Below are 13,080 nucleotides of genomic sequence, written 5' to 3'. Positions count from 1 at the left end.
CAAAAAAAGCGCGTACACCTTCCTTAAAGGCCGGCAACGCTCCTGTTATTCTTATGGTGTTGCAAGAGAATGTGGGCGGCGGTGATCACTTAACACCAGGTGACCCGTACGCTCATTTGTCCTCCTTTTCCATAAAAAAGTATTACGTTCGCATTGTGGGACGGCGCGCTCGACAATAGTTGAACTAAAAGCTATTCGACCAGTAAATTTTACTGGTTCCTGTGGATTTAGAAACATGTATTCTGAGAAAGGAGAGTATTAACAAAACCAAAGTTGCCAAAAGGAAAATTCTAGGAACTAAGCTGACACACTGTAAAACAAATATCTGGCTTGGAGCAAAGTAGTTATTTAAATAAATAAAACATCATTCTCATGTAAATTACTTTATATTATTTATTAAACTGATTACATAAAACAAAACTTGGTCCGACCGGAGTCGTCTATAAACTGTACAATTGCATATTTTTAATAAAAATGAGATTTATTTTACACATACTATCGTAAAGCTTCAATTATACATAATTCATTTGTAAAAAAATTTGATATAAATTGCTGAAACACTATTGACTAAAAATTGACAAACAAATTTTACTAACATTTTGTGCCGTAAAACGAGTGTGGCATTACAATTACGTTTAAATTAATTACATTATTATAACTATTTACAATCAAACTTATATCCTGTGCAATATAACAATCTATATATTACTTTCCATTAAAGCTAAATTGAAGGATCTATTTGGAAAGAGGAAATCGGGACGGTGGATGTAACATTATAATAGATTATTTGATACTTATTAGGAGGAAAATTTAATTGAAAAAGATCTTTAAGTATTGAGAGGGCATAAAACATTAAGGCTTGTATGTTTTATTTATTAAAACACCGAAAACTTTTATTTTAAAGGTCTTTGAACTTGAACATTTTATAAAAACGCTTTGAATAGGTAAAGGCTTAACGGTACGGTAAAAGTAACTTAAATTTGACCTAGTGACATGCCAACAATTATGTATTTAAATCTATGAATATAATATGATATTACTGTGCTTCTGATGATGAGTTATAAACTACAATCATGGTATTTTAACAACATGAGCTATGTAGGTTAAAGAGCCTCTCAACAGTTTTGCTAGATAAATAAATATTATCAAACGCATTGAATAAATCTCTGACATTACAGAGTCACAATCTATGAAAGCTCATACTTCAAGTCCATAAATAACATACAAACGTTATTTTCAAAACCCTTTGATAGAGCAGCTTTATCCTAACCTTCTTTATTTGGTAAAAATATTTGTATAAGATCTAATAAATATAGGAAAGAGAAATTTGTAAAAATTACCGTAGTCTTCAATTTAACGATATGCTTTATTTTCAGTGTTGGCAGCCCTACGAGTAACATTAGCGATAGTATCTTAATAATTATTGATAACAATTCAAAGGGTATAAAAGCTAGCATTGGCATTCTTAAAAGCGTAACTAATTCAGTTTTTATTATCCAGTTTACTCAAAATAAAAAAATATTTCAAATTAACGAAAAATTAGCTTTTAGAAATTTTGATGTAATTATATAAGGCATGTATCGAATTAATACATTATTTTTTTAGGAATTGTCTCACAAAAGTAACAACCAGATCAATGACAAGGTTTGTTAAAATAATGAAGATATCATTTAATGTATAATATCATGGAGATCTTTCAATTTTTTAACCAAAACATATTGTGTCTAAAAACTCCTAATAACATCAGTTAGAAGCAATTCCATTACGAAATGTTCGCTTTATACGCACACACACGCACAAGACGTGACTGCACTAACAATAATATTTACACTAACACTCTGGAATCAGTCGATATTCGCACTAAATATTTTAAACTTAGCAACACAAATTTCATTCACTCACGATTATAGTTTCAGAGATATACAGTTCTTTGTCTTCGATAACTACCAATGTTTCATAATAATATTTAAATATTATCATCTCTAAAAACCATTGTAACGCCATTTTATTATCTAATTTCTTGTGATCCTGTTGAAAATTTAAACGAGAATATTAAATAAAAACGCAATAACTCTGTGACTGGCCAGTGTACAGGTTTTTATGTATTTTTCTGGTTTAGTTTATCATCACGAATGTTGAACTGTACGTCTTGGAACAAATCTCACAATCGCTATAAAACGCACCAGCTATAAGCGACTACGGTTAATTTACTATTTATTATATAATTTTACTAAAGACTTGATATGTCCGTTTTAATTGTAGCGGTGTTTCACAATGACGCGCATTTAAAAACCAACAGACACATTAAGATATATTTAAGGAATCTAATATTATTTTGAATTGTCTTATATTATTGTTATTTAATTTTATCTGGTGATAGTTATGTATCGAGATCTATCAATTGTATTTTAGAATCGAAAATAAGAATATTGTACATGTTTTAGTATTAGGTATATTTTAGTTGAAACAAAAGTACTCAGAACAGGTCAATTTTATTTTAGACAAACTGAACATACTTTATAAACCGGCTGTAGATGATATAATGTTTGAAACGAGGATATAGTATTGTAATTAACTTGTCAAAGTAAAGTAGGATGTCGAGAATGGACCCACATAATTGAAAAATTAAGGAAGTATCGTACAAGTACAAGTTTATATTAACTATAAACTCAAGTTTATACGATGTTTATACAAAAAATATTGAGGCGCTAAGATATGGGAGTCATAAGAAATAAAATATTATAATTTATTAAAGAAATAAGTCATCTTGCACTAACGGAACGCTTTGCGCAATTGACAATATATGGATGTTCCGACTCCATCATACTATCTATACCTACTCAAATCAGTAATTCAAAATAAGATTCGATGAGATTATTATCGTTTTTTGATACTAAAATCAGTAGGTTTAGTATCTAGTATCTTTCAAAGATTCGATACTTGCTTGAAAAAATAATGTATTGTGAATCCTCAATCATTAGTTGCTGGCCAATCTTCCACATATATATTATATTATCTTTTAGCAGACAGTAATTAGGCATAGACATGAGATACAAATTTTTAATTGATCAATAGATATTGAATAATAAGTTTAGGTTATATTTTACTTTTAGGTATATCTTTTTTCTCCCACTTTTTTAGACCTACTTACGATTTGCTTTTTTCTTAGTTTTGTTACGTTCTACAATTATTAATAAGTTTCCATGATGTACGCCACTTCTTTCAGTGGGTCCCAAAATACATGCATTCTCGACATCCTCCTTTAATTATTTGTTGGTAAGAGATTCCCTCTTTTAAATTAAAATGTGCGTTAAAATGAAACACCGGAGCATCTAGTCAAGATACAATTTGACATTATTAACGTTAATATTGAAATACTTATAATACAATAGATGTGACTTGACGTGATGAGACATTTTTCCATCAAATCGTTTAGTTTGTTTTTGACCTGTGGTATATCGTTAATGACGATCGAATATTATCTGGACTAGGAGCTCAGTAGTGGACACAATGCTTGAGTTGCACCACTTCGGTACAGCTGTCTCTTTCTGTGGCACCGATCATACATGTGGTTCACACGTACCACTCCTTGATGCCGTCTCGCTTGACGGGCTGCGGTGCGAGTGCGGCTCCGTTGCGGAGCGGTAGGGGCTGCAGGTTCCGCACAGCACCGCCATTGTTCGCGCCCGTCTGGTAGCTCGAATGAGCCTGAAATTGTAACCACACATTGAGTGTCACAACAACATCTATAGATCTTTACTCATATATTTATGTATTATTATTGATCTCACAACTTAGGCAGCGCAGAACTGTGAATGAATACTCGTTCTGGTTTGTTCTTTATTCTCAGGTCAAGTTTAAGATTAATCAACAAATGAGCATTAGCTCTTAGTGTCGTTGTACTATCGATGCTATATTAGTCAAATAGAGTGGCAATTCCTTTTTTTTTACATATACTAGTATACTTATAGACAATCTCCATGGCTAAACTTTTAATTGAAACTTTTGAAACAATTTCTTATTTTTGAATATTGCCGCCAACTGTCAGTTGACAGAATATGGATGGAGTCACACGGTGCGTCATAAGCGATATAATGTTTTAGAGATTAGAATATTTTGAATAATAATGATGAACTTCAATCAGAAGTGTTAAATTCTTTGTCTTAAAAATCTCCTAAAAATTCTTTAGTCTGTTAGATCTCTAAAAGTCTTTAAATATTGTTAATTGTGTTTTTAGATAAATATTGTTTGTTTAGGTTCTTGCTGATGATGTTACTAGTTATAATTTGTCGCTTTTAAATTAAATAAACCATATTTTTACGGAGAAAACCAGTTAGATACGTTTTTGTTTCGTTAATCTAAGCGAATTATTATTTATTGAAGATCAGAAAAGAAAACCCTTCTTCTGTTTATGGTTATTCGGATTCCTTCATGTACAAGTTGAACCACTGCAAATTTTATTTAGTCGATTCATTGTATATGAGACCCTCCACACTTATTTTAACCTTTTCTCCTTATAAATGTCTCTCTATTACGTCTAGAAATACGTCTAAAGAAAATGAGTGTTTAGGACAGTTCCAATTGCAATTCCACTACTCTCTGTCGTATTGATAAATATTAAGTTACACCAACTTTAAAAGTCTAATCTATCTTTTCCTGGTACAAAACAGGTAAGCTTGTATTTATTTAAAACGTAGTTAAACATTACATAAACTGAAGTGTTCAAGAACAAAAGCAATGGAACGCATCTTTTGTCAGCTGTCATCATATAATCTAAATCTTCCTTGAATATATTAATATATCCGTTAGGCACACCTTAGACAAGCTTTGACTCGTGCTTAAATATCAGCAATGTGTAATGATTGTTTAACGCTAAACAACAGAAAGACACAGATTTGTATTAGAAGTTTTTTTTTTCAAACAAGTGCTCAACACATGTTTAACGTTTTAGTAATAACACAGAGATTGTTTTAAATTTGTAATAAGTTTAGTTCACGTTTATCATTGTAACAGTAAGTCATCACCACCAAGCTACCACAAGTACCACCAGTACCTGGTTGGCAAGCAGCGCGGCGTTCGCACCCTGCTGGAAGTTCTTGTCCTCCGTCACCTTGTACGATGTATCCACCCTGAACACTAGCTTCAGCGCTATGATGACGACCACGATTACAATTATCAGGATTGAACAGACGATACCTGTCAAGTAGAAACAATTATTAATTTACTTAAACATATATTATTTGTGTATGTTAAGAATGTAAGCTAAGACATCTAGACAGACTATAGCGGCCAACTGTTAACCTTTATTTTCAGCAAACGCACGCACACTAAAACAACTTGCCAAAATTTATAATATTAATAACAAGTTTAAGCAGAATTGTCAAATTGTAAGTAGAGGTATTTGGTGAGTAATGATTGATATGTAGATTAGGATTCTTTTATTGTTGTTTGCTTGAGTTCTCGTAACAGGTTTCGTCATGCTCGCTTAAATGTCACTGCTTGTGGCGGCGACATGGGACGGGTCGTCCCCTTCCCTAAAATATGGTTAAGGGAGGCGATGGCTGGCTCATGCGACATGCTCGTGAATGGGCGCTCCTTGTGGTGGCAGGATGATCCTGTTGCTGGAGACTCGGTTTCAGATTCTTAAAAGTTATTATATATACATATATATTATTTATAATCGCTTATAAAATGCTCACAGAATACCTTTATTTATTTACGGTGTGTGTTAATTTGCATTTACTTTTTTGACTTACTGATGTTTGAGTGTGTTTGTTGCATCATTTTACATATTATATTGTAATTGAAATGATTTGTAAATCAATGGAAATGTAAATATTGACATAAAAGAGTGGCAATGAGTTTCTTGCTACTTCTTCTCATTAGCTCAACCCTTTACGAAGTAGCGGTAGATTCAATAAGATAAATATTTTTTTGACATTCATAAGTGTCATTTCCGTGACCTACATGAATAAAGTTATTTTGATTTGATTTTATTTACCTAACACGCACACTAAAGTAAAATCTGGCCTATTGTCATGCGTTGCCAGCAAAAGGCTCTAGATACAGTTTAAAGTATCTACTTTTTAAGATTATTTTTATTTTATTGGGAACAAACAAACAATTATATATGACATCTTACTTAATAATTATAATTATTATAATATAAATACGTGTATAATAAACTACATAATCCACAGATTACTTATTTGTGTTGGAGAAACAAATTCACTAAAATCACCTTATCACAAAGGTTTTAAAATACATACATATACATATTATTATACATATACATAGAATATTCCAAAACAATAGATATAATGTGCACTTAAAAGTATAAAAATAATTGCGTATTTTTATACAATCTAATTCTAGTTACGATTATTGTTATTTTTGGAGTTGGTGTCCTTCCGCCGCGACCCGCTCTCTCCTCTCGCCTCCACACGGCTCAAATACATCTCACCTATAACTATGTATGTACAAACCTATCTTACATGACACCGACTCCAAAAATTACAATAATCGTAACTAGAATTAGATAAATTAATTAGATTGTATAAAAATACGCAATTATTTTTATATTTTTTAGTGCACATTATATCTATTGTTTTGGAATAGTGTTTTTGAAGTCGGTTGTTTTTTTGTTAATATTTATTTTATTTTATCATTTTTAGTCAATTTGAAGTACACTAACTAACAATTTATCTAAACATGTGTAGATATAATTAAAAATCCATTCAGCAATGAACGTAAGAGCTTTGCAATTTGATTACAGAGAGTTAGAAATTCTGCTACTGATCGCACCCTTACTGTAAGTCGTTAAAGAGTCCCATTGATCATCATATTCGACTACGATAATTACTTGATCATAACTATGTTATGGCAGATGACTTAAATATCCGGATAGCATAAAAAAGATTCGGTGGAGTATCGTTAATTTGCTCCTAAGAATTGAAGAGTTCCGTTACTTTGTCATGGATTCCGTAAACAGAACCTAACCAAACTCTCACCAAACTATCTTTGAAGTATATCATTGCCAATAAAAAAAGAATCATCGAAATCGGTTGGCGCGATATTGAGTTATTCGTAAATTTATCATCCACTTTGCTATACGTATGTATAAAATTTAAGACTTTTATGGTTTTCTCATGGATTCCACTGTCAGATCTGGACCAAATTAAAATGGGACCAGACGGGACAAGTACCAGAGACAATTGAACAAATATGTTAGGTTTTTGTAGCAAGGAAACTAAATACTAAATTAATTATACAGATGACACAGAGACTTTTTCGTAACGGAAAACTATATTTTCACAAACTGATCTCCATAAAAGATTTCGGTGGTTTGGCATATCTATCTAAAGAGGCACGGTCTGTTATACAATGTGAAGAAGAGTGAACTCCTTGTGTTTCGGGCGAACTCACAAAAACCAGCTCATGTTCCGCTAGTCACACCGGAAGGAGTGGCACTAAAAAGAGTGTCGCAATTCAAATACCTTGGCCATATTGTTACCGAGGATTTGAAGGACGAACTAGACATAGAGAGGGAAAGGAGAGCCATTGCGGTCCGATGTAATGTGTTGGCTCGCAGGTTCGCACGATGTAGATTAAACGTTAAAGTCACACTTTTCAAAGCATTTTGTTAAGCGCTATACACATGCAGCCTGTGAGTTAAATATATGCAGAAGACGTACAATGTTCTCCGAATCCAATACAATAACGCATTCAGGGTGATGTTGGGGCTCCCCCGTCATCGTAGCGCATCAGCGATGATTGCGAACGCACATACAGACGACTTATATGCAGTCACGCGGAAACGAGTCGCATCGCTCATGCGCAGGGTGCGGGGGAGCACCAACACCATGATGAGTGTTGTTGATAAGCCTGACTGCCCAATACTGAGGCATTGGATACACACACATGTACACATAGCTAGTGCCTCAGTATGTCGTGGCAAGTATTTAAATTAAATGTAATTAAATTAAATCAAATCAAAATTAATCGTGGCTCGTTTCATAATAAACTTACCAATCAATGTAGCAAGGAATTCAGACGGCTGTGGGACCACTTTATTGTCTGTAGTTTTAGGATGGTACCACTTTGTGGTGATCTCCGGATCGTGTCCGTTGTACCCCGGGTAGCCCGGCAGCCGGTCGCCGTCGTCCGGGTATCCGGCGGGCGTGCGGTCGACAGACGGCACCCGGTGCACGTCGTAGGGCGAGTGCGTCTCAGCGTCGTGTCGATGGTCCTCGTAGTCCGGAATGTGCTCTGAGTCGGTGGTGTGCGTAGACTCAGTATGGCGTGTCACTGTAGGTGTGAACTGGTTGCTTGTGTGCGTGTGCTCTGCAATATAATTTACTTGATGAAGTATTTTCTTTAATCAAACATGCATGGAAATATTTTCATTACTTTCGAAGAAAGGACCCGCGAAGTATCGTATTTTCTGACAAAGAAAATCAAATCCATTGCAGGAGAGTTTTTTGAATTTGAAACATTACCACGCTCCTGCAAAACGGCGGGCTGGGGTTATTAAATACTCTTAGATTGGATCTCTTTTGTTATTCTTGGCATATCATAGTCTCTTTGCGTTTTCCTGTCGGCACAGATGATAAAAAAAATTGCCGGCAAAGCTGAATTTTCGTCTTCATTTTTTATTTACATACCTACATAATAAATATAAATTTAATAATAATTAAAATGAGTTTCAACGTTTCAGAGATTGAAATGGAGATTGATTGTACTCCACCAGATTTAACATCAGAAGCCAAATTGGCAATGGAAATCTGCTTCACAGACAGTACACGAAAATTTTATGAGTTGGAAAAAAGTGAACATTTTCTCCGAAACAGTATTTTTGGCGTATTTTAATGAGATTTCTAAAACTAAAAAGCCAAAAACATTATGGGCAATTTATTCCATGCCAAATTGTACAGATCATATTAAAAACGGCATAAACTTGAAAAATTATGGGAATTTATTATATATAAATAGTGTGTTTTATTGCCCTGCATTCTTTTGAGAAAAGCACTATATATGCTTCGGCGGGAAATGGCAATTGCCTGTCTCGTATTAAGTTAAGTCCTCGCCTACGGCTCGGCCTTCAAACTCATACTCAGCCTGCAATTGCCTATTTCCCGGCCTTTGCAATAATGTCATAATCAACGACAATCGATTAATAATCAACGTATTGATATAATCATATTAATTTTAAGGGCTATAACATGACAAACCATTTAGGTGTGTCATGTAATATAACAGACCCTAAATAAAATAAAAATTCGAATTCTTGACAATTTCAAAATACGTAAAGTCAAAGATTTATTATTTATTTATTTATTTATTTTGATTAAAAGGGTTACAACACCAATTACAATAATCAAGTATGTTAAACTAGTTATTAGACGCTATTATGCGAGGACTCACAAAGTTAGAGCAGCAACCGCACCAACACTTCAAGTCTATTAGTAAATAGATCACAATCAGGGCGGGCTTCTACGAGGTGATTAAACAATTTCAAGATATTGAAGTATTGAGAGCGGTCGTTGTCAATTGTATCGTAGTGTTCACTTATTGTCACACATTCATTTCTTTAGCGTGATGATGTGCCTACATAAGTCTTCACTTCAAAAACTAATAGAGACACTGGTCTTTACTCAGATGTTGAGTCAAATTGGAATTGTTTGATACTTTTGTTTTATTTTAGACAGAATAGTCAGTGTATCTATAAATTTTATTTTTACACCAAAATCAGCTAATTCAAATTCAAAATGCGGGCTTCTTCTTTATATATAAAAACATGGTTTCAACGTAAAATCGTACAATAAAATTTAATATTTATGGTATCAACCCTTTTCTTGATAAATGTATCTCTGCAGATACATCAAAGTTTGAAAAATTCTCAGTCTATCATTTTTTCATTAAAACGAACCATATCTATGAAAAAGGTAAAAATTTAAAAAAATAATGTATTATATGGTTATTATATGCATGTTTTTGTGAAATTATAAAATATAATTGTTTTTCTAATAAATTAAATAATTTGCAGTATAAATAATCATCTGGTTGGTGGTTTTATTCACATTTTAAATGGGTGTATCTCGTCGTGCACATTACCAAGTGTCCGACAGTTTTGTGTTTATTTCGAATGTATCTCGTGGTAGACACTGCCAACTGCTCTAAGAACTTTTACAGAATCGTCCTGTATCTACACGAGCACACTGCTAAATGCATAAGCGATTCATTATGCTTACCAAAGCATAGCTTATTTTCTGTTTTTTTAGTTAAATAAGTTGCATGTGCTTTCAATGGGCAGAAAAATACTAGCTTTGGTCCCAGAACCCAATCAATCATCAAAATCATCAAACTGATGAGGCAAATTCGGAGTCTGACTGTGAATTTGGCAATATTATTTTTCAAATGCTCTTCAGTAATGGATCTTCGCTTCAAAATCTTCACTTACTTTCTGACGGTAAATGTGACCTTGTAAACGTGCAAACGACATTCGTTTCCGGCCCTTCAGTACCAGCACAACCATTTCCATGAACTCTTCAGCTCAAGATACTCTTCTTTCATCCATTCCTCCGTCACCAAAAGACCTAGGATTAACCGAATAGTACTTGTAACACCTGTGCCATCGCCACCTACAGTAGTAGCTTCACCATCATCAGGCACTGCAACGCGCACATGGGAGGTGTAGATCTTACGAACATGTTGCTTGCCCTCTACAGAGCTGCAATGAAAAGTCGTAGCAATTACTTGCCAATATTTTCACAGATCTTGGATATGTGCGTAAACAACGGCTGGATTTTATATATTATCATATAATACGAGGGCTACTTAATTCTGGGAGACAACAACTATCAGACAAATCTGATTTTATGCCACCAGCACCAAAGAAAACCATCAAAAAAACCTCTTACTGCAAGGCCAACTACTACGTCAGATTTAATGGATATAATAATTTTCCAACATTTGGGGCCAAAGGTCGATGCAAACCTTGTATAAAAGGGCAGACCAAGGTCTAGTGGATGAAGTGTGGTATGAGACCATACCTACTGGCCGTCAGAAATTGTTTTATTTAATTTCCATAGCAAGCATACCTACGAAATCTCATTAACGGATCATAAATCTCAGAGTAATCGGTGTACATACATAAAAAAAAACCGATCGAATTATAACCACCTCCTTTTTGAAGTCGGTTCAAAATGAAGCTTACCTTCCGCTGGTGTTGTTCCACCTTTCGGTGTGGTCACGGTGCCAACTGTGGCTGCATGCATGTTGTCATGATCTGGACGTGTGGTGTCGCTCTTAGTAGAGCCGGTAGCGCCGGTCGTATCGGTCGCAGCGTCTGTGGAGCCCTGTATAGTCTTGTCAATATGCTCCGTCGATATCGCGACAGTTGGTGACGTCATGCTATGTGTCGAACTCACACCAGCGCTGCAATATAAACAAAGAGTTATCGAAAAAAAAATAACTTTTGTAAATATTTATATTAAATTTTATACACGCAGCATACAAGAGGGTTAGATAACCCGTTGTCTGTGAATTTTGACATGACGAGAAACTGTGAAATCGAAAATCAGTCATCACAGATATGGGGGTCTGAGAAGGTACCTCTTTGCCCATAAACTGCTTTTTCTCATGTTCTGAATGGAAATAAATTAATTTAGATATATAACCAAAATATTCAATAAATTTGCTGTCATACTGCAATAAATATAAATTATAATATTAAATGAATTTATATTAATGAATAAGAAATTATCAATGATGGTACAGGTTACGGGCTTATCAAGATATAAGGTATATTAAATTCTTATAATTATTATAGAACCTAGAATTAAAAAAATCGCGAACACCTACATACTTTTCCTGCACTTCGATTACAATAAAAATGTAACCCTAGCATAAGATACTACACTGAATAATAGAAGAAACGTCAAACACGAAACAGCTGAATGAAGTTATCATTTATTTGTTTACAGATAGCCTGGCCTAGCTTACATAAGACATATTATAAACTTTATCACAGAGGGAATGAGTGTTTTTCCTCTGTTAAGCGATTATATTTATGCCTGGGTCCATTTATAAATCTCCATCTTATAGAGTCCTCCAGCACAACGCAGACAATACACAATACAAAACTTATTATTGTAAATGACTAAAACATGGTTATAACTCACGTTGTGACGCCGTGGTCCGGTTCAGTGATATCTTCTCCGTTGGAACCGGAACCTTCGATACAATCCTCGTCATCACATGGCTTCATTAGCTTTCCACTTGGTTCTCCCTAGTGATTTGTTTGAATATAAAACATTTTTGTACCAGATGTCAAAAACCAAAACATAAAAAAATATAAGTCAAATAAACAAAGTAGTAATTAATACTGAACATTTATCAGGAGCTGTAATGCGGATGGGCGTATCTCAGGGTTCAATCCTACCGTCCTTATTCCTCGTCTACATTAACGATTTGCCATTTGTAGCCTCGAAAGAATGTGAAGTTGCTGTTTTCGTACACAACACTTTATTTGTTTATAATATTGATAGATATTCATAGAATTTAGGTAAAATAAATGTATAGTATTAAAAAATTAAATTTTAATTTTCACAGCAAGACAGATTTTTTCAGTTATAGCCATAGCATTATGTCATAGGAAATTTTGCTATGGGGAAAAGCAGCTCATATCGAAACAATATTCGTTTTGCAAAAAAAGGGCGATTAGGGTCATCTATAATGTGAATTCTAGAGATTCCCTTAGAAATCACGTTATCAATTACAATTACGGTACAATATGACATGTCTTTACAGGTGTAAACAACATTTACAATAATTTTTTGCGAAAAGAATAACAAAGATGAACAATTAAACATAATAAAATTAAAGAAATGAAGAGTTAAACAAAAATGATGATATTAAATGACTTAAATACATTTCTACTTAAAAAAAAAGAGATTTATAAAATTTATAACTATACAACAATACAATAATTTACTTTTTATATTTAACTTACATAACTAAGATCTTAATATTTTAATGCAGTCGGTTTTAAATTTATTGATATAATTCATATGAAAAATA

At 33.6% G+C, this 13,080-nt stretch overlaps 1 protein-coding gene across 4 annotated transcripts in view; it reads right to left on the bottom strand.

Moving 5' to 3' along the window:
* Nucleotides 1–367: 367 nt before the first annotated feature.
* Nucleotides 368–13,080, bottom strand: part of LOC126979685 (neurexin-1) — a 212,862-nt gene continuing 200,149 nt past the window's right edge. For all 4 annotated transcript variants that reach the window (XM_050829128.1, XM_050829129.1, XM_050829130.1 and 1 more), the window contains exons 24-28: nt 12,183–12,289; nt 11,216–11,436; nt 8,029–8,343; nt 5,054–5,196; nt 368–3,708 (exon numbers count right to left, since the gene is read on the bottom strand). In XM_050829128.1, coding sequence (XP_050685085.1) covers nt 3,574–3,708; nt 5,054–5,196; nt 8,029–8,343; nt 11,216–11,436; nt 12,183–12,289 — 921 coding nt within the window. In that variant the 3' untranslated portion in view covers nt 368–3,573. The remainder of the gene's footprint in view (nt 3,709–5,053; nt 5,197–8,028; nt 8,344–11,215; nt 11,437–12,182; nt 12,290–13,080) is intronic.

Source organism: Leptidea sinapis, chromosome 4 (assembly GCF_905404315.1).
Source record: "Leptidea sinapis chromosome 4, ilLepSina1.1, whole genome shotgun sequence".
Taxonomy (NCBI): Eukaryota; Metazoa; Arthropoda; class Insecta; order Lepidoptera; family Pieridae; genus Leptidea; species Leptidea sinapis.
The sequence above is the reverse complement of the archived record's forward strand: the minus strand, read 5'-3'. Positions and strand labels throughout refer to the sequence as shown.